Below are 23,131 nucleotides of genomic sequence, written 5' to 3' on the forward strand. Positions count from 1 at the left end.
CTAGTGATGAGGAACGTAAGTCTGCGTGTTTTGTGGGCAGCCGGGTAACAGGTTCGTCGTGTCCTCGTCCATGGAGCTACAGAGCATCCCCACGAGGGTGTAATCTACGAAGGGCGGTAGATCGAGTTCGCTCACGTCGCCGTAATTGTTCATTCCCGTCTGCGTGTTCGCTGCGTTCATCCCCATCTGCGGCAGCCTCGTGTCCAGAACTTCGCAGGTGTAGTGACAGCGATCGTTGCTGGGGTAGAAGAACGATTCTGAGCTGTTCTGCGACTGGATCGAAGTGTCCAGACCGCTAGCTTCCGGGAACAGTCTTTCGGTGGCATCGGGAGTCTCGTGATTCCCATAATTGCCCTGCAGTCTTTCGTCCAGAACCATCCGGTTGGAATTCTGATGGCAACGACTGTTCATGTGATTCTTGGACTCCGAGTGCTCGAACATTTGGTTGTAATTATCGTAAGCGTACTGTTTGTTCTCTATAGGACTACGACTAGGACGGACAGCTTCGATCATTCCGTTCTGCTTTTTGGGGTACATATTGTAGGTATCCATCAGACCTGGTTGACAGCTGTCTTTGGAGAAACAGTTCGCGTCCCTTCTGGAGGTCAGCAGGTCTTCTTCCTTCTGAGGATCGTACGCGGGAAAATTCAAACGGTCGTCCTGGTGGTTCCAGTAATTTGACTGTTGAGCGTTCTTTATTGTACCGTCCACGAAGCTCTTGTGGTTTTGGTTGCGTTGGTAGTCCTGGAAGTTCAACGCGTTGTTCAGATGATTCTGGTTGATCTCCTTGTCCGGGACGAAATGGTTCGTGGGTCTCTTTTCGCAGAATCCATTGGAGTCTTTGTCAGTCTCGAAACCGGGGAACTGTAGCCTGTCGTCTTGGGGCAAGCTAAGGTGACTGCTACTGGAGTCTTCGCTGAGAAATTGGTTCCAGTAGGCTTGATCTTGATGCTGTTTCATTTCGTATTTGATGGTACCGCTTCCGAGATCGAGCAAAGTAGGCGGTGATCTGGCTACATCTTGGGAGTTCATGGGGAATTCTGGTCGTAACGGTTGGTCCAGCTGGAAGATCTCTTCCGGTTGGAACAGTTCACCGGTGAACGACGGAAAGTCTGGGTACGAAGCTTCTTGAGGAACTTGATTCGGTAGATTGTAACCCAGGGTATTTTCCGCAGGTTGTACTGGCTCTGGTAACCAGTAAGGGGTGTCGTTCGTGGTCGTTTGCTGAGGGAACATCGTTGTCTGATGGTGATGAGACTGTTGATAGGATGAAATGTTCGTTTGTAGGCCGCACATGCACTCGAACGGCGGACAAGAACATGAATATCCTAAAATGAACGGATATAAAATTACTTTCGGATCGAAGGATATAAATTACTTATACAATCACGAAAAATTAGCAATTTGTTATCTCATAAATATTCATTCAATAGTATATGTTGTGTCATTTTCTACAATATTTTACTACGACAATTTTTTTATATCAAAAGTTTTACAATTCGCAGAAATCTGTTAATGCGTATTGAAAGTCTTGCGTTCTACGACAGTTCGAATTTGCGCGCGCAGTTCGTGAATGATCCTAGTAGGTGGCGCCGCCAGCCGGCTGAAGTCAGTACAATTGGCGCGAAAACGGTTGCGACGTGTATCGGACAGAGAGAAACAAATTTCCAGGTATAAAGCAAGTTTTCGTTCACTGTTTCGTGCAGTTTTTATACAAAACAGACTTTGTGTTTATTTAACGGACGAACAGAGTACTATCGAGGCAGAAACATATTAACCTTTGTCCGAGATCAGTGGTGGCGGTTGTGTAGTCCGGGCCGGTTGTTCGATTGCCTCTGAGCTTGGCCTTTTTGTTCCTCTTAGTGACATTAACTGTAAAACCAACAGAGTTCATTTATTAATAGCGTCGAAGTGACCAGAGAAAAAAGAAGATCGGTGCATATTCAACGAATGGACTGGACTACACAGTGATACACAGCTGACTACACCTAACCCAGACCTACAGTTCTACGCTACTCCTGCATCTCCGGTGAGTCGCCATATTGGTTACCAACGTAATATACATTGTATATTGTATAATAATATATAAATTGTTAAATAATTCGAAACACGCGTAGAAAAGTTGCATTAGAATTCACCAAAATGACAGTCAAAGTAATCCGAATACAACAACCGGCATTTAATTTTCTTAAAGTCTATCAAATGTTTATTCATTCATTTTAACGTCTACCATAAGAATCGTTCGAGGTGCATGAAAGTTAAATGCTATTTATTTATTCTTTGCTACGTGCCAACTGTTTCGAAACGTATGGTTACAAAAAAAAAAAAAGACGGGTCAAAGTATAGTTAGTTCGAGGAAACGTACTTTTGAGCCCAAGGCAGCCTCGCTGGCCAAAAGAACCGCGAGTCCCCGCACCCTTCTACCGGCACCCACGCTCCGTCTCGCCTCGGACGTGGATTTCGCTTCCGGCCGCGGATGGTCGTGTTGTCCTTTCGCTTGGAAGAATATCGCGTGCTCCGTGTGCCGCCAGAAATGCGTCACGGGGTAACCGCAATGGCCACGACACGAAAGTATCTCCAACCGACCTGTGCATTGTCTGTTGGGACACGGTTTTCCTTGTTGCTTCTTTCTCGCCTAAAAAGGACAATCTTCTTTCAGTTATTTCGAAAACACTTTGTGCTTCCTTTCAATCAAGGGATAAATCAAGTTTATTGTTTACCATGTTCGATTACATTCTACGCAAAATTTTAAGTTGCTGGGTAATTTTAACACTAAGTTTACGGGACGCGTCATTTTGACGCATTTCGAATACTTTGTAACCTCGAAATTCTCCTTGTGGTATACCTATCTCTATAGCTATGCATTAATTTCAGAGATCATAAATTGTGTATTGTATAAAATAAGTTGTTTTTTAATGAAAATCTGCGGGTTCGTTGACGCGTGCCTTGGAGATACCTACACGATAAATGCCCGTAAACCTAGTGTTAATATCGATTAGGACCGAATATTACCAACAAGTAATAATTTGGCGCAGAATCTATTGGTGATTCTTCTTTCTCTAGAACAATGAAAACCCATTGAAAATCTGAAATCTGTGGACTACTAAACACATTTTAGATCGTAATTGATTTTAACAACATTTTTAACATGAATTTTTTTAATAATCATTTTCCAAATTGTAATACGAAAATAATTAAAATTTTTGTTCTTTTTAATTTTATTCTTCGCGGACTACAGTTTAAGAACCGTTGCTCTAGAAGAAATTAGAATGTTTATCTTATCCATAATTAAAGCTAAATACAAAGTAATAAGTGTAAACAAGTATCAGTATTAGGCTGTAAATATCAATTGAAATTTACTATGCTCACCTTATCACAAATGGCCGGTCGAAGGTGAACCCTTCCGCCGCCAGGTAGAATGCACTCTTGGGAGCATACAAGGACACCGAGACACGATTTCTTCAAAATGCTCACATTGTGGTTGTTTGTGTTCCTCATTGCCCAACCGGAGGCGTGCCTCCTCGCCTCTTCGCAATCCGGCCCGTAAACCCTTCTTACGTGCCCGTCCGCCCATTCGCACCACGGATCGTACTCCACCACCTGGAAACAAATGATCCCCCTAATTATTTCAAGCCCCTCGAACCTCAAAAGCCAACTGCATTACACACAATACCCGTTCAGCCGTCATTTCTCAAAATTACTCTACGAATATCGAACTCCCTCGCAAACTTCCCCTGTCTAGTTATTATTTTTAGAGTACTGCAAATATTCGGAATATCAATAGAAACATACTAGATAGAAATTTAGTTCATACAAGAATCGTGTTACGAGAATGAAGTGGTATATTCAAAAAAAAAATAATTGAGATCCTTTTTATTGTACGGAAAAATTTGATATTATCGAAGGAAAACCCCGACAGGACGATGTTTACTGTTCCCCAAAAAAGGTTCTCTTAATATTCGCATAATTTGGACCGTTCGTTCCATCGAAGTTACCTTCTTTCCCCTTTGTTGGTAAAGAATTTGTGAAACTTTAAGTCTATCGAATGACGGTAATTTCTGGGTTCCCTTTCTGCCCGCGTTATACTGTTTAACACGGAATCACTGCGACCCTTGGCAGCGCGTGCCATTCTTCACGAGTGTAGGTATACCTGGCCAGCGTTTTTGTTTATGAATACTGGGGAAAATCGGGAACCGCGAGTCTCCGGTAATTTCCAAGGTCTCGGAGATTCCCGTGACCATTCGCGGGGATTACCCGAAATTCACATAGATTATTTACGATTATTCGGTGACTCGTTTGAATTGCGCTGGGGGGGAGAATAATTACCCTAGGAACGTTCGAGTCGTTGATGTCCCATTCTTGATGGGGGTGCTGCTGTTGCTGGTTGCCGGCCACCGTCGCTGACATCGTCGGCGACCCCACACGGCTCCTTGAACAGAAAACAATACGATCTTACGATTATTACAATCTTCTTAACAAGTAGACTAGACAGAAACTAAAAAGAGATAGAGGTACATTTTGCGTTTAGTCGAACCATCGAAAATAATCTATCTATGGAGGGTTCAGAAGCTAATCAATGTAAATTACAAAGTAAATTAACAGAGATAATTGTATAGAAAATAGACTGTAAAAAATAACATTTGCTATTAACAAAGAAAAAGTGATTCATGTGTACAGGATATAAATTATAAAAGTTAGTAGTTCAGGTGATATTTAAATTTAAATAATTCTAGAACACCATTACTGTTGTACTTTATTACCATTCCTGTAAATAAACGCTAACGTCTTAGGACGACAGTAATGGTGTTTTAGAATTATTTAAATTGAAATATCTTCTGAACCACTAACTTTTCGACATACGTAGGTTAGTACTTTTTTATAACTAATGTCCAGCTGCATCGATTGATGTGTAAAAAGTACCTCATTCCATTTAAAAAAACAAAATTGACCTTTATATGACCTTTACGCGTGTACTCACGAAAAAAATAATAACATTAGAATATGCTCCACTCGATACCATTCAATCCTCCGCTGAAACATTTCTTGCTACGAGTAACAATAGCGAGAAAATCAAGATGTCAAAATCGGGTGAGACACCCTTATACATACATATATAAAACTTGTTGCGTATAAACTAAACAATGAAAGTTCATTTACACGGCATAAGTCATTTTTAATGAAAGAGTGACTTACTCTGATTGACTTCTGAACCCTCCATATTATTATTATATAGTATAAGAAACTACAACACAGATAAGAATCCTTCAAATTGGGAAAAACGTTTTTCCTCGAAGGAAACTCGACCTTGATGTCCCGAAAATTTAAAGCTCGTTGAATTGGAACCCAGGACCAATTTGGGATTACGCAATCGCCGGCGTGCCAAGAGGCCGGCAGCTTCGAGATAAAATCCCGATTTATGGTGCGTACCTGGCCGTACCTCGCGCCATACTTATGGGAGCCCGTGGGTGGCCTGACAACGGCCACGTTCGCCGGCTATACGGAATCCTTATATTCGTCCCGAGCGATTCCTGATCGCGGTGAAAGAAAAGATTGATCCCCCGGTAGTCCGAGAGTTTCCTCTTCTTCGTTTACAATACTTTCTTCCCCTTGGTGAATTGTTCCGTTTTATTCTTCCATATTAATTCCCGAACATTCGTTCGTCAAATTAATTCAACATAATTATTTGCTCGATTAATAACACCAATCATGTCGAACCTCGTCTTTTGCATAAATTTCGTCTACAATACATATCGCTTTACTACATTCTACTCCACCCCATACGACGCAATAAAGATGTGCAATGTAAAAAATACTATCCAAATTACATGATTCCATATAAATTCTCGCGCTAGTGTTTGTCTCAGGTCACGCAGCAGCTTCTGCCTTTCTCCCGGTGACATTAATGCCCGCGGTTATGATCTGCGGCGGCGTTATGGTGTGCAGAGAATGATCTACCAATCCTGTATCGGGGGGCTACAGATTGTTGTCCCGTACTTTCTTTACCTCCTAGACAATTTTTCACAATTCGAGAGAAATAGGATCTCACGAAAAATGAAACCTTGGGACTTCTCTGTTTCGTAAATAGATTGCGGAAGTTTATGCAAATTCACAATCTTCGGTAGCAGTAGTTAAAAATTAAAATGGAGGGGATTTTTGAATTCTGTACTAGAAATTTTAGTACGTTAATCGTAACATATACTGCGTGGTATAAATGTAAAACCACCCTTACGTTTTCAATTCTTATGTATTGTAGTTAAAATAAAAACGAACCAAGTATGCCATGTATGAAATCGTGTTGACAAATAATGTTTCTGCAGAAAAGGATGGATTATATTCCTTATAACCAAAGCACGACACATAAGGTAACGACAATACATAAGGATTGCAAATTTCTGAGTAGTTTTATAGTTATTCCACGCATTGTATAAATAGTATTGACGTTTGTTAAAACTTTTATTGTATTTTCCAAGTTATAGGTGTTATAAGTGCACGATCATCCGCAGTCTATTCGTGAAATATGTGAAAAATATAATCGAATTGCGTTTAAAGATTGATCAATTTTACATTAAACAACTGCATCTATTTCGTCTGCATAAAAGTAATATTATTTTTTTTATGTAACAGGATAGTACATATTCTTTTCGTAAAGTATTAATATAGTGTTCTCGAGTTTCTTTGTACGGTTTTTGTATTTTTAGAAGAAAATCGTGGTCGATGATGCAAGGTTGCGTAGGTAATGCTCATTGGATTCGACTGGTTTATCGTGCAATATCCACAGGCGCAGGTTACTCGCGAGGATATTCAGAGGTGAATTATCGTGCGTTTCGGGGGCGAATATCGGTGTTTGTGCCTGATGCAAAAGTAGTTGGGCCCGTTGCTTTATAAATATCGGCGGCCAGGTGTCATTGACCATGAAGGGAACCGTGGAAGACGTTCGGCTCGCCTACGTCCTTTCAGGCGAACCTGCTATTCTAGAGTTACAAACGGAACTGTGGAACGGTCGGTGCACACGATGCTCTATTGAGATGTTTCGCCTCTATCATTCTCGATCTCCATCCAGAGAACTGTAATCCCAGACTCTCCGTCGTCGTTAAATTAATTACTAACTGAAATCCTGAACGATCTCGTGCAGTGAAATTTTCTTAATCATTGTACACTGTACTCGAAAAATTTGCTACACTCGAGAAATTTCCACGATCTTCCGCCATGATACGTATAATTTTGAAATAAAAAGAATCTAATATTATCGACAGGGAATAAATGTTCGAAAGCAGAGTGTCTTTAAAGTATCCTATTGAAAAAACTGTGGTCATTGAAGATCGTTGAGCTAATGGAACAGATCAGAATTTTGCGAGCAAATAGTGGACCATGAAACCGTCAGCAAGACGATTCCACGCGATCGCAGAGTCGTCGAAACGGTATCTGGTCCGAAATTTTATTGGTGTTTAAAATCGATCGCCGATCGAAATCCATCGAGCTTTCACGAGGCGGGACACGTTGAACCGTTGGAGACCCACGTGAGACGCGTGGAGGCCTCGTCTCGAGTAGGTGTTCGAGGATCGTAAACGTCCGTGGCCCGACTCGATAAAACCCACGGGAACGATGTGTGCACGCACCTAGCCGCGTAACCCTGTACAAAACGCTCTAGAAGGCTTCGAGAGTCTTCGTGTCCACTCTATCACGCTTTTGGTTCTAAACACACGCAAAGTGCAACAAAATAAATGCGCACACAATCTCAAGATTAATCCTGTCGCGTATAAAAAATTACGAAAATGATAAATAAATATGTATTCCATTTTGCAGTCGACACAGCAAGGACCTAAAGAAAGAATTCGCGATACATTGGTATTATAAATTGGGGTAATTTTGTCCCAAATCAAGGGTACGAGTCTCGATTTCGTTGAGTGATCGTTCAATGTTCGATGAACACTGTTTTATCCAGTGAAAAATATGAATTTATTGTTCGTTGCACCGAGAGAACTGATTTCAAGTGTACCGAAAATTGGGGTAACATTTTAATCACAATCAGTCGGGGTAAATTCACCCCAAGTCAGAAAACGATCACATTCGATTCTGCAGTTGTCTTAAATTAAACCGATTTCTACGTGAGAAAGTGTAAAATTACCAACAAAAAGGCTGCAAAATCGAAACTGATAAAGCTACCCCTAACCGAGTCAAAGTTACCTCGAATCACGGTACCAATAGTAAAAATTTGGCCGAAGGTGTCAAGGGGGGTCCACGAGTGCATTATTCCGTTCATCCCAGGGTACGTGAACCGTAATTATTTCGGTTTCGAGGGCCAGCTACCTCGAACCCTCGTGGCCGCGCTTACGTTCGAGGCGATAATTCCACGGTCTTCGCACGTTCGCTCGATCCGTTATGCTGAACGCAAAACGGAGAAAAGGAGAGGAAGGAGGAGGTGGAGGCTGCTTGGCACGCAAAGCGTTTACTTATATACATACGTATTTATATATATATGTGTGTACGGTTGTTACGTCGACACCTTTCGGGCTGGTAGGGGAGGCAGAAACGCGCGCTCGACGGGGGAGGAAAAGGGACGAGGGGAAGAAAGGAGAGTCGAGAGGTGGCTAGGTGAATGATTGCCCGGATCGGTGATAAAGTCATCGCCTTTAGCACCGGCGTAAGATGATACATCGGCGGACGATGCTGCACGGAGATTGTCCTCGCGGCTCGAACAGACGCGACTTCCCCTGGACCAAGAAGAAGATACGAACGCGCACAACCGAGTACGACGCGGCGATTCGACCGCTCGAAAGGGACGAAAAAACGGTCGAGTAGAGACTATATCCTCGTTCCGGTCCCGAGGCATGGGTGCCTTCAGAATTTCAGATATTAAGTCTGATACCGCCTCGAGGTTCCCACTAAAATATCACGCGAGGTCCCGCCGAAGCGCGAGGATCTCACCTACCTTCTTCGGGCTCGTCCACCCTGATCGCGCTTAGCCGCGCTGGACTGGCTAAAGGCCTGGATCGTCCACGGAGATTAACTTCTAAACGAGTTAATTCTCGCGGGGGCAGGCCTTCGATTCGAGTTTCCTCGGGGCCTAGGTCTCCCCTTACGCTAAGGGCCTACTGAGGGGACATTTGAGAATAGATTCTTGGGTGCTTTGACCCTTTATAAGAGTGATGTTTGATGTTACAGTTGTTGATCTACTGGTGTAGTTTTTGTCTGATGGTAATGTGAACTAGAGTGACTCGCATATTCGTTTGTGCAGTCTCCAAATTAGAATTAAATGTACAAATTTTTATGCAATTTCTGTTTATGTATCTTCGTGATTTTTACTTTCGTGATAAATTGTCCTTAATTTGGAAATGAGATTCGTTGTTTGGTACGTAATCTGGTGAAGTAAATGTGACAGCATTCCGTGAAGAAATTTGTGAGTTATATCGGTGATGAGTATTGGAACGTAATTTTGAAAAGATATTTTCTTTTTGTTATCGTTGAAGCTTGTGCGACCAACTTTAATCGCATCAAGTTATAGAGAATTAAGTGAAAGCTGAAGTAAATTAAGCATTTTTTAATTGTTAGAGGGCGGAAAGTCCATTTTTTAACTCCAGAGGTGTCACTTATTTTTCGTACTATAACATTATAACAAATGCATAAAAGTTCTGACTAGAAAATATAAAAAGTCATGAAAAAGTATGCCTGTCCCCTAAAGGTTGATTAATGAATTAAATTTTTATGTAAGGTTGCGATTGCAGCCCCTTTCAGACCATAGGCTTTGCAATTTTTGTTTGTTGGCGAAGAAAGGTTGCTCATTCGCTGATCTAGAGAATATCGAAGCAGATTAGACTGGTTTTATGATAGTATGGGGAAACAACTGTGGTTGCAATGTAAGTCTGTAGTGCCTATGAAACATCATATTTTCTGAATATTGAATACAGCAGGTGTCTTTACAGTGGTACGCTTTAGTAGAATTATAGCAGGTGTTGCTAAGGATCTTTTACTATTGCAATTGACATTGTGAAGCGGACACACGGTATTATGGAGGAAATATTGTTATTTTTTATTTAGATACTCGGGTTTTCTTACAGTCCATTATTTTTCGCCTGTATTCTATTATCGCAAAGGTGGGATTTACAAAAATTGTAAGAAATGACGATAAATAACGAATTTTTCCAATTCAACTGTTTACATACACGAAGGCTTCGCGTTGGCGGTGCACGACAAACATTATTATGTACTATTTCACACTCGAGAAGTATTCCGTTATTCTTCGCTAACAAGCTTTTCATTTGCCTATTCCCATACCATATACGATATCGATATTTTCATAAATTTCGCAGTCCCGTGCTGTTCAAATACAAGCCTCCTATTTCTGTGCAAATTGTAGACTATAACAGTTTCTTTAATTCAAAATTAAGTTCCAGAGTACCTCTGATAGTGGATAAGAACTGAATTGAAAATTTCTACAATCTTTCTTGGTCTTCGGTTCCAGCAAACTTTCATTTAACGTTTCGTAGTTTTATTCTGCTCAAAGTATTTGTCACAAGGGGCCTCGGTCTTGCAAATACTTTTTGTATCCACTATATGCAAAAGGAGTGTAACTAATTTCACCTATGAAAATTTGAAATTTTCCGAAAGGATTCGATACTTCCAAAGAATATTCTGTTTTCCATATTTTCATAACAATTAAAAAAAAAACAATTATTTTCTTCCCGTCTACAAAAGTTCTGCTTCCAGTAAATAACTGAAATACTGAAATCGCAAATCAGAAATACCCTACGAATTTCACGGTTTCCCCAAAAAGAAATTTCCGACGGAACACAATAACGAGCTCGTTAATCAGCGATCGAAGACTAATTATACACGGTCGGTAGCTGTAAACAGCAGTTTCTTCACGATCGTAAACCGAATCCCACGTGTTTTTTCTAAATTCGGACCGTCTACGCGACATAGTTCGGTCCTCCTCTGTCAACCATCTCTCTCTTCTCTTATTTCATCTCCTTCCTCTCGATTTATTCCCGGAAGGGGGGGGGGGGATCGGCGAAAAACCTGATTTACAAAAATCCAGCTGAACCGGTTTTGTTTCGTTCTATCGCGGTTTCATTGAGTATCATCGGTGTTTTACCTTTTTTCCCTCGTTCGATTGCCCCCAGGTAACTATTCCCATATTATTCACGATTCCTCGTGGACTGACAGATGTTTAAACATGGAAAAGAAACGAATAGCCAACCTGGCGAATTTTTGCGAGCTCTGTTCGTTGGGGGGTGGGTTTTAATATTAGGTAACTATTTCCCTATTATTCTGAATTCTTCATGAACTGACAAGATTTTCAAACATAGACGAGAAACGAATTGGCAACCTGACGAATTCTTGCAAAGTGTGTACACTGACTAGCAAACTTCCTCTAGGGGAAAAAACAATGTAGGGGTATATTTCAAACACTGAAATAAATATTAACCGAATGTTAATTTGGCATAAGCTTCAGTAATTCCAAGAGCAACTGGTAGAACGTCTTTCCTTTACATCATTTTTTCTCCTAGCAGAAGCTAAGTTCATTCGTGAGGGTACGCGAGGGGTTGGCTTTTAATGTTTGGTAGCAAGAAAGGTGTCACGCCCCAAATTACAGAACATTATTAATACCTGGTGAACTGTCAGCTTCCATACCAGCGATAGGATATAAAAGGATCCTGGCCAGAGTCGCTGGAGAGGATGGGGAGAGTGAACGGGGCTCAAAGAGTTCCTCACCGCCGCGGACAGGGAGAGAGGGAACGTTCCCCGAGATTCGAGATAAAAGGGAGATCGTTTTACCCGCGGACATTCGTTTAATCTGTCTTCGAGGTGTTGGGCCGTGATCAATGGCGAGGCACGGGCACATCCGTAATCGGGTTTTCACGAATAGACGGCCGAGAGACGATCCTTTCGGGTTCGCCCGCCGCTCGATTATCCTTTTCGGATGAAAACCGTCGGATACGGGGGGGTGTTCTCGACGCGATTGATGCCGTCATTTGTTCTGCTCCCTCTTAATGACCGGTCCAGAACCTGTTTTTTTTTTCGTGGGGAAACGCGGAAAATTCGTACGCGTGATTTTCTTCAGGCGACAATCGATTTGGATACTCGTGTAATATTAAGTGTTCCATAGATATTTAAATGTCCATCGTAGTTGTAGGAGTAGCATAGAGTGTGATTTAATATCGCTTTAACCCTTTGACGGTGGGACCTTGTTTTGGAAATGTGTACCCACGTGCGTAATTAAAATCAAACGACGACGAGTATACTCGTCAAACGCAGAGTAAATGCACCTATTGATAGCGAGTTAAATTATTTAAAAAGTCGATAATTTTATTACAAGATTTTATACAGGATTTTACAATAAAAGAAATATCTAGTTTTACATACATCCTTTTCTATGAAATGTGTGAAAATGTTATTCTACTTGAATTATGTTTTATTTTTAGTAATTTACAAGTTGGCTACCAAAAAAAAAGTTGGTACATTTTTTATACCACCGTGCTTCAAAGAGTTAAACGACATTGCGATTCCGATTATTCCTAAAATTCGTTCGGTTTTCTATCGATCGAGGAAGTCGCAAAGAAAAATCGAAACCCACGAACCCGTACAAATAGCTCCAATTACTGGTGTTCATTATAGAATTATGAGACTCGTGATCCGTTAGATTCGCGTTCGAGTGCCTTAGGGAGCGGGTCGCCCGTTGCGCATGTGTGCGCGACACAGCTCTAGAATACCCATCGACCAATCGGGCCCCGTGATAACGCCCACACACCAATGAGAAACCCGCAGAACGCCCACTGATTAGATACTAGGGAAATCTCGCTGTCCGTCCAGGAAGAGAAATCGATGCCGAAATGGTCGCCACCTGCTCCACGGTCTTTGAATTTTCATTAAACGTCTGGATTAACTTGTTCCTAACTCCTTCCTCGATACCCAGACACGTTTCCAATACTCGTGATTCGAATCAATTTATGCTCTGGGATTCAAAATAATCAATTTAACGAAATGGTTACTCTACCATTGGTATACAAAGTGAACGAATTTAACGTTTTATAGTATCCAGTGGGTAGGTCTTTGGTCCTTTCTGTTATTACGAAAAGTTTTGAGAATATAAAATCGCTTATAGAAAATCAACGGAGAATGTTTATGTACTGTAAGTTGAGAATCACGCATTATGGCTTGAAGTGTTCAGACTCGAGGTTTGTTCAAGTGTTTCTAAGCAATATTTAAATTATTCCAAATGATCCATACGATTTTAAAAAATGAAATTTTGTCTTGCAATATTATCAAGGCGTTGTTACTCGAGTCTTATGTGCAACGACGTACACTCCAATAAGGATAATAAGTTTGCATCTTTCGGTACACCTAATCTACAGTGCTTAAATCTTCATACCATACGTGAATCTTCATCCTTGAGTCTACCCAATCTATAACATCGAGTTCTTCCACATAACAATCTTCAACTACCAAAACAAACATCAATCCCAAAATGAAACTTAACGAGGATTCGACTAAATCGCTACCGTCCGTCATTCACTCTTTCTCACACCCCTCTGCGTCTTCGCGACAACCCCAGATCAATCATCCCTCTGAAAATAAGCGCAAATACTTACAAAACCACCATAGTCGTAGCTGTCGCGTAGACGAACGGTACCAAAGGGCTCGGTGCCTCGATGGAGAACGTTTCAGGATCACGATCGCCGAGTATGCCGTAGCTCCTCCAACCGAGAAGACACTTCACTGACTATATTACAGAGTAACCGTCTAACAACAATCGTAACATCGACTCTTCATCGTCGTGATCTCGGGGTACACTTCGTGTTGTAGTTAAAAATCCACTGATCCTGGGCAACGGTACGTAGCACCTCTATGGGGTTTGAACTTGTTCCGGTTCGTTGAGGTAACTGATCCTCGTTGGGTCTAGGATCCTTCACTGGTATCGGAGCGTTTCCCAGGACGCGTGAGATGCTACGTGTCGATGCGTGCGACACGGAGTCGCTACGTGAACTGAGGCGCCTCCACTCTGACGCATACTAGCTGGAGACCCACACGTTGCGACCGGTGTTGGATGGTTGTCCACGGCGTGGTTAGTCCTTGCCGGCGTCAGGGAACGCCTAGAGGAGTGGCCAACACGGACCAATCGGGACGTGGCTTGCAGCACGGAGGGTGCCTAATCGTCGACAACCCCTCTCGACCTGCCGAAGGATCGATCACCGACCCCGCGCCTCCGCTACTCCTCCTCAACGCGACACGGGGGTTTATTGCTCCTCTTCCGGAATTGCAGCCCCATTGGTCCTCGATTTCCAACCATCGGCGTGTTTTCCATCGTGTTGCGCCGACAGAGAATCTTCACTGGATCGGTGGTTGAGCGATCGATTTGTCGTTAGTCGTGTTTTATCGAAGAGGGGTGAATTGCTCCAGGAAGATTTTCCTCGATCCTTGGCTCGCTTTACGGGAGTTTCTTGGTAGTTTAAATAATGGGTATGAGGATTGGTGAGAGGTTCTTGGGCTTTAGAGGTGACGCTAGAGTCTGAAATTGTTTGCAGAGTATTCTTTCATTTTATAGAGTTGGTAGTTTGAATAGATATTTATAGTTTCTAAGCTTCATCGAGGTAGAATGGAGAAGAGCCTCAGGGGCTCTGAGTATAGAATAGCTAAAATCAATCATTTATTAATCAATTATTTATTTAGTAAAATACTAACATTACAGTTTTTATTACGTATTATATATCAGTGGTAGTCAATCCTTGTCAGGATAGGAGCCATATATCGCCTATCAGAAATACTCGAGAACCGCGATTTCTATTGGAGCGGTATTAAATTGAAAGATACGCTTACAATTTGTGTGTATATGCATCACACTGCATAACGTCAGCAAACTTACAAAGATATCGTATTACATACGTGTATGTTGTATGTTTCAAGTTTATAAAAAAATATTGTTTTGCCACCGTGGTTATATATGTATAATATTATATTGTACATTATAAAATAATACAGGAGCCTCAAAGGCTCGTCTATTCGGATGAAGGTTAAATGACTCAGTGAAGATTTCTATAATATGCATACGAAAATGAAACTTTCTCAGTCGAATAGGATGCTCGAAAGTATATATCGAGATCTGTTCTCAAATAATGATGTATCTTTACGTAACACAACAGGAGTTATCAAAGCAACAGAGACGAGGACTCGATTGCAGAGGATCGTAGACGCCGTTCTCTGAACTCCACAATCAGCTGGTTCGACGTAGCTCTGAGGGGGTGTCCCTGCCTAGGATCCTCCTACTTCCTACCTTCTCCATCCCTTTGCCGTCGATCCCAGGTACCCGCATCCAAGACAACGGCCCGTTACGCTTCGATCGAACCTGAACCCACGACGCAAACATATCTGTCGAGGTGAACGCGTCCTTCGGAATTGAGAAGCTCCTCTCTCTCCGATTCCCACCTAAATTTAGGACTCCCCTTAACAGTTCCACTCCCTGTGTCGCGAGTTAGAGGACAAACTACACGTTGTTACACCTCGTTCATGGTTCAGCTTATCAAACCGAAGAGAGACATTTTCAGGGATTCTTCAACGTTAGTCGGGTTTTCTTTTGATTCGAACACTTGAAATGATTGTGGAGCTTTAATCGCGACTTTTACCGCAAGAAGCGTTAAATTTATTGTACGTACATAATTTCAGGGTGTTCTTCAATTATGGGGTATACGCACCAATGAATGAACACTTAAGAGATTATGCTATTATTGAAAATTAGATTTCAATTCGGAAAGTTGGAAAAATGTAACTAATCAAATTAAAAAGAGAAAATATAAATTTCACCAGTGAATGAAGAATATTAAATAAATGAACATTTCTAACCATTGGCGCGAAAATTGTTTGAATATAAAATAAGAAAGTGAAAAAAAAATCAATATTTTAATAACTTCATTTACACGTTTTTATACATAATGTTCATTCATTGGTACGTGTTCATTTACCGATGGATTCACTCTGAATAATTTTCTGTTCTTGTTAGACATATTTAGACATCGTTATCACGGTTCGATTTTTATTACACAGGCGAACAACCGAATTTCCACGATTAACATAGAATTAGTAAAGTAGATTAGCTTCACCCATCTCTCGAGTAACCGCTCAATTTCATTGGTCACCGAGTCCGTTGGTCGCGATTACGATCTACATGTCGATTCTCTCATTCGTGGTGGATCGTCGCCGCGACGCGTTTCCGCAACAGCGCTTTAACCGCACGTGCGATTTCGTTGCGTCGCAGACCTGGCACGTGTGTGTGCTTCTGATAACTCTACCGTCACTTCCTACCACGTGTCCACAGGTGTGTCGAGCACAACCCTGAATTAGGCGTTAGACATCGTCAAAGGTAATTTTACTCGACCAACAACTCGATGGAATAGAATAAAATTACTCCCAAAAGCCGGAAGATGTTCGTTTACGAGCACAAACGAGACGACTGGTGTCTGTTACCCCTAATTCTCTCACGGAGTCCTTTAAACACCACTGTGGGGAGGGGTCGATTGCGTCAAGGGGTTGGATTCACGCGGGGGTAGAACGTCTGGGTGCAGACAATGAGGGAAAGTGATCATCAACTTGGAAAAATTCTACCGAACAATTAACAAGGACAACAAATTTGACACGTAGAAAACATTCGATGTAAAAGAAGGGTTCGTAACTTCTGGGGTAGATTGTACTTGCCAAATGATGGAAAAAAGTCCTATTAAACATAGGTCGAAAAATTCATATTTTCAAAGTTATAAACAATTTTTGGTTTCGGTTGAAGTAAACAATAGATTATATTATTACTTCTTCTTTTTCTGGTTACAGAAGGTTTTCTACAATTTTTATTACTCTTTTTCCAAATTTCTATATCTTTTCCATACGGCACAGTAGTTCCCGAAACGAGAAATTCCCTCGCCGTAACCGAAACAAAATATTGTTCATAACTTCGAAAATATGAATTTTTCGAGCCCTGTTGGTAGACCTAATGACAGTTTCACCCTGTACAAGTATCTGTCCCTTTAAACACTTCCGTCAATCACTGCGTACAAATTCATGGACGCATCCAACAATCCAAAAGCAGAATCGATCTCCCACCGAACAAAATTAAACAACGAGCAGACAAAGTAGCCTAGATGCAAATTAACAGGGAATACTCCGAACACGGAAACTTTCCGCAACGACTCATTGTCCGAAAATGGCCGTCGCGTGCAAAACAGTGAGAAGAAAAACGAACAGCAAAAGGGGAATGAAGCGGCAAAAAGAGAAATGGTTTGTAGGGTGGGGGGTGGAAAGAGGCGCGAGGGGTTCCACCCGGGGAGGAGGACAGAGAATCAGGGAGGGGTGGAGATGGTAGAGTTCGGGTCTGTTTAAACACAGAGGGTGTGCAATCAGGAGTGTTTGCCGGGCGACGAGCGAGCGAGCGAGTTAGCTAGCGAGCGGATCAAAGGATAAACGCGAATGGGGTGGGCGGTCGGGCTGATAGCGCTCTGATTTGATTGTTGGCCACGGCTATTGTCCCCAGAAACTGGCCTATTGTACTTGTTCCCGGTGGTGGTACAGCCTCGGTACTTGCACACAGGTACCAAACGGGGGACGTGTGGCTGGAACTGGTGCTTCTGTCTCTGACACTATCTCTTTGCCGTTCGCCATTCCGCTCCGCAGCCGGACAGCCGGGAATACGACAATTATTGCGGAAATATTCGTGAAAAAATTGCGCCTGGCCTCGGCTATTGTGTTATCACCCCCTGACAGTGTATTTTTTCTCTCCTCGATTTTCAACCAGTTCCATTGTCCTCGGCAGGGGGTGGGTTGATATTGGAAGGATTTTTATGATTTCCCGTTGAACGGGTTTTGGCGCCATTTTCTTTGGTATATCTGGCGGTATTACACCATTTTATTTTATCTATACGATTGATAACCGGGACAGAGAGTTTTTTTCTGGTGGTTAAATTTTATGAGGGTAGTCGGAATCGGTTTGCCGAGCTTCCGAGCGTATATAGTCAGTTGTTTGGCTTTTGTGTTTCCTGGTGATGTATTACACTTTTTTATTATATATAATTGTTTAAATTGTGTAATTCATTCTATTGATCTTACATAATATTCAAGACACTTTGAATTTAGTGATTATGGAACACTTGGGATTGATTGGTTTTGTCGCTTCTAAATGAATTCTACAGAAAATTATCTGCCAATCGATTCGCGTCGGTGAGCGGAGTTGAAGGATAATGGTCGTGGCGATAATTCCTCGTGTCCTCGACGGGACAAATTTTCGGTGTTATCCGTGCATCTGCCCGACATTTGCATAGAATGCACGTCGCGTGCCCCGTAACAGTAGCTCGTAGGAGGTGACTCGTGACACTTAAATATTCCGTCACCTGTCACCCACGTGCGAAGCCTCCTCGAAACCAACGAAAACTACTCTCCCAAGTGTTCCGACCGTTCATTTAGACAACGAATAATCGTCCCACTCGCCTAGTTTTAATGACATCTTCCTGTTGTTCTGTCGTTTCATCCCCTTTTACCACTTCCTCGACATGTAAGCCCAACAATTATTCTCAAACATCGCCAGGTCTATTCAAGTTTTGAAATAAAGTTACAAATAATAAGCCGAATATTTTATTAACCTTCAGGGATTCTAAATCGTTTTGTTACGAGAGGATAGAATTAATGAAGGCAGAAACGGTGAATGACGTTTGTTACGTGGACCAAATGCGAACCTTTACCTGGGCAGAAGGCAGATGAGGCAAGAGAGCGTGGAACATTGGTAACCCGCTCGCATCTCTCTGCTCGTGCCGGCTGCTTCCGGTTTTTCAAAGCTGAGCTGCCTTCTGGGCACGGAGATCCGATCTGTTGTGAACTTTGTAATTCACTCAGCGAGAGTCGCGTCATCTTTACAGATTATCGGGGGATCGAAGGCATGTGCAAAGGACACTGTGCTCCTCTCCAATCGGGAATGCGATCTCGAATATTTGAAAATGTCCCCGAACAAATTTTCCACACCGTATAGGCCACTGCTATTACACTAAAGGAATTCGAGCAATTGGAGAATATCAATGAATAGGAAGCACGCTTCAATGTCTGTAGATATAATTATATGAAAATTTATGTAATCAATTTATTCATCGAACATCATCTGAATTGAAAAGTCCGAATAAGGGTTGAATTTCAATGTTCCCTACATTTCGTAACTGAACGTACTTTGTACATTTACAGCTAATTAATCTTTCAGTGTAATTATTTGATATTATTAAGCCGTTCATACGAGCGTCGATCAGGTTGTTTTTGCTGGATCGACGGGTATCCATTGTGCTCTGCGTTTAACCGAATTTACCCCGGTAGAACACGCCCTCCGAATCAAGGGTTCGCTCGCAGAAAAAAAAAAACCACCACCCTCCGAGAGATATGTCCCTTGGGGTGTTGTGACATATGCTTCGCCGCGGCTTATAACGATGGGATTTTCTGCGTGGAGAGCAAGCGCCTTCCGTTTCGATCCCATGGAGAGGGAGGGATAATGGAGACATCGAGTTAAAAATCGAGGAACAATTCTATCACGATCTTCAAACTCCTTCGAGACTCCGAAGCGTAGGAAATTCTAACAAAAAATCACTTCAATCGCTTAACATTATACTTTCGACATAAATGCATAAATAAATATATAAATAAATTAATTTCTTTAATCGCCTGTTACTATACTTTCGACATAAATAATTTCTTTAAATATCACAGAGAAGAGAGAAAAAGTCACCTTCGTCGATGGTTCTCACGTTAATCGCTAAATTAGACTCGTCCCCGTGGAGATGACCAACGGTATCGATTAAACGTTACCTTTTCTAATCAAGTAATTACGATCGACCGCGTAAAATCGGACTCGATTGCTCTCGGTTCACACGGTTTCTACCTGCGCCCACTCATCCCGATTCTCTCACATTCATTAAATCGCGCCAAAGGACCTTATCTCTTATCGATGGCAACACGACTCTCGCATCCCGTCCGAAAAGCCCAGGGCGACTTTGTAACGATCGACGTAAACGTAAGGGGGGCAGCAATCGATTGCCGTCGATTAACATCGCGTCCCCTGATCGCGTGTCGAATCATTTTCACGGGGTTTTCATCCCCCTCTGTCTCGAGCAATACGCTTCATCACGCTCGTCGATCTAGTTCGAAATTTATAATACTTGTATCATAATTTTAACAGTGAACAAACGAAACTTCGACTTGATAGATCAGTTTCTTGGAAGGGTCACGAGGAGCGAAATTTCTATTAACCCAATCATTGCACCTTTCTGGTATCTTGTACAAAATTTTCTTTTCATCAAATCCAAAATCAGTAAACATTTTAAGGCTATTTATAATATTTTTACAATCTTTTTGTTTCATAAACAATGTACTTAATGTTAATAATGTAAATGTAAATATTATAACATTACTTTGGTATGTGTTTAATCGGCTTACTGTATCTTCTTGGTATCTTGTAGAAAAATGTTGTTTCCACAAAATCATGTACCTATAATCATTTTAACATTTATTTAATGCTTAAATGTCATTTATAGAAGTTACCGGGTTAAACCTAAGAGGATTAATAATCTACAATTTTTTTCTATCAACTAGCTCTGAAAAGCTTGAACGTCCGAGAGCAATATCCTGGCACTCAGATCGCCCCGAAAAACGATCCTCGTAAGAGCCTTCCAAGATTTAACCGTTCCATGTCCTCCTCCGGGCCCCCTTTAGGTACCCCCGGGCCTCATTGTGCGCCAATTGAGCCTCGTTTAAGCGGGGGGGATGGCGGCTAAATTGATTTAAATTGGCCTGGCCCGCGGTCTAGCTCGTAGAAAGACGTGAAAAAAAAATAAAAGAGGAGAGGACCAACGAGAAAGAAAAAAAAAATATATATATATGTTTCTCCTATCGTATCGTAGAATCTTTCCACGATACGGGAGCATTTATACGCTTCTTACCTGACTTCGTTTTCACCTCCTCCTCGTGGGTCCGTACCATTATAAATTTTTTCGATGAATTTCGTGGTGCCCCATTAGGGCACCCGTATCCTCTCAGCTGCGAATTCACGACATAGGCGTGCACAAGTTCTGTTGCACCTATATACATCTATTTTTATGACTTATCGTGTTCCAGGATCGACGACATTTTTCGGTCGAATCCTTTTTTTTTTTATATATATATATATACATACATACGTGTATCCCCTTTTATTCGGTTGGTTTTCTAGTCGTTTGTCCCGCTGGTGGTTTTCGGGGGACACTGACATCGCCACGGGCCCCGTGATCGAACGGTTTCTTGTTGACTTATTAAAATCTATGGGAGGAAGTGTCCGATTGTTCGGGGATCTCGACCGTGCAGAAGGAATTTCGAATTCTTCGGAAGGATTCCTGGAACCTCGAGGTTTCTGGCTGATCGCCACCTTCGGTGACTCACTTGGATCTCGATTAATTTGTCTCAATTGAGGGTTGTTGCACAGGGGTGGGAAATTGGGAACCGAGATATTTCGTAACGTTTCTGGACAGTTATGAAGCATGGTCGATGGTGATGGGGTGTTTTTAGAATTTTTTTAATACATTGTTTCTTTTAAATTAATATTTTTTCTATCAGAACCCATAGAATAGCTTGTTCTTGTGTCGTGTAATAAATTAACGCATTAAACGTTGTCTTGCAGATTTCTTTAATAGGACAAGTGAATTCCAAATACTTGTGATTGAATAGGAAGAATCTTAAAGGATACATGTATTTAGAATACTTTACATATATCGTTTTGTACATAAAAGTCCAGCTTCTTAGAACTTAGGACGCATTGATTGATCGTACTATTGTAGGAACATGAACAGGGTATTTTTAAATGGTATTCCTTAGAAAAGGTGGATGATTCTCTTTTATTTAGACATACACATTTAAAATTCCAACTACAAAATTCAATATACAATTCCAAATAGACATGTTAATAGCACTTCTGAATAAAAATAATGCTTCTCTTCAGTTGTAGCCAATACTTGCGACAAAAGATATTATCGTCACTGGAACAAAAAGGCTTCGTCGAATCATTTCTCTTCATTAAACAGTCCTCGTTTCCGTTGTTTTGTTCGAGCGCACGCGACCGCTTTTTCGACCGGTAGTTCAAGGGGGTCGCTAGCCGTTTAGGATACGATCCGTTGGGTCCCTGCATAAATTAAAACACCCGCTGTAGTCTCTTAAAATAGTGGACGTCCCGTCGAGAAGATCCTCGATGGTCTGCGATCGGCACGCGTGGACGATATAAATTTTGCGTTTTTTAAAAACTGACCCCTGATGGCCTGCAGGACCTGGAACAATTTAAATAAAATTACTCGCAGCTTGAATATCTTATTCAAGCATATATCACGTAATGGTGCGCTTTCGTTTCATTGATATTCGTGGTATTTAATAGAAGGGAAACTAACAATGTTTAAGAATAAACGAAAGTCGACGGTATGAATTATAATTTTTTATGCGTAGGGTTGTTTTTATTTAATTTTGTTTAGTTTTTTATTAAAACAAGAGCTCTTTCCGGAACACAATGGAGGCGGTCCTCAATGGGATCGTTGCGGTATGGGAATCCATGTCGCGTCCTAAATGTTTCGACGCATCTTCTATTTGCGCTTCATAAATCCCCGTAACTCAATACGTCCCGGCGCTGTTGAAGGGGTTATCAACAAATGTGTTCAAACATATAGGGTGTCACCAGACGCGAGAAGGGACACCGGGGCTAAGACCAGAGCAAACCCCCTGTGTCAATAATCAACCCTGTAATCCTTTCAGCAACGGGGGGATCCTTCTGATGCGCTTATAACCGTTGAGAATCGATTCGAAAATGACTTCTTAATTCTATCCGCGGGATCATCCCCTCGGAGAATTGAAAATTCTCAACCCTCGATCAGCTTTCATCTCGTTCTAGAAACATTTTCCAATTCGAAATTCCCCAACATTAGATACAGAATCTTCAAAATTAGAACCAATACTTTCAAAGCGTCTAATCAGACTTTATAAAAAATGCGAGAATGAAGGGAAAAAAAATTACAAAAGTCTACAGAAATTCGCAGTACAAAGGAAAGGAACTTTTGCACAAGATTCAGACAGGAATATTCAATATCCACACGAACAAAACCACGAGAAATCCCCC

At 41.6% G+C, this 23,131-nt stretch overlaps 1 protein-coding gene across 1 annotated transcript; it reads right to left on the minus strand.

Moving 5' to 3' along the window:
- On the minus strand, positions 1 to 13,600 carry LOC107191108 (transcription factor glial cells missing-like). Its single transcript, XM_015580062.1, has 6 exons — positions 13,590 to 13,600; positions 4,327 to 4,429; positions 3,370 to 3,600; positions 2,366 to 2,635; positions 1,779 to 1,872; positions 1 to 1,328 (listed from the first exon to the last, which is right to left on the minus strand). Exons 1-6 carry the CDS (start codon positions 13,598 to 13,600, stop codon positions 1 to 3), a joined length of 2,037 nt encoding a protein of 678 aa, XP_015435548.1.
- Between the last annotated feature and the right edge of the window lie 9,531 nt (positions 13,601 to 23,131).

This window comes from Dufourea novaeangliae, unplaced genomic scaffold (assembly GCF_001272555.1).
Source record: "Dufourea novaeangliae isolate 0120121106 unplaced genomic scaffold, ASM127255v1 scaffold221, whole genome shotgun sequence".
In the NCBI taxonomy this organism is placed as follows: Eukaryota; Metazoa; Arthropoda; class Insecta; order Hymenoptera; family Halictidae; genus Dufourea; species Dufourea novaeangliae.

Excerpts from the sequence above, each read along its gene's own strand:
- LOC107191108 (XM_015580062.1), bottom strand. Across the intron at positions 3,601-4,326 it reads ACGACTCGAACGTTCCTAGG|GTGGTGGAGTACGATCCGTG; the intron begins GTAATTATTCTC and ends ATTTGTTTCCAG. Across the intron at positions 2,636-3,369 it reads GACCGGCCATTTGTGATAAG|GCGAGAAAGAAGCAACAAGG; the intron begins GTGAGCATAGTA and ends TGTCCTTTTTAG.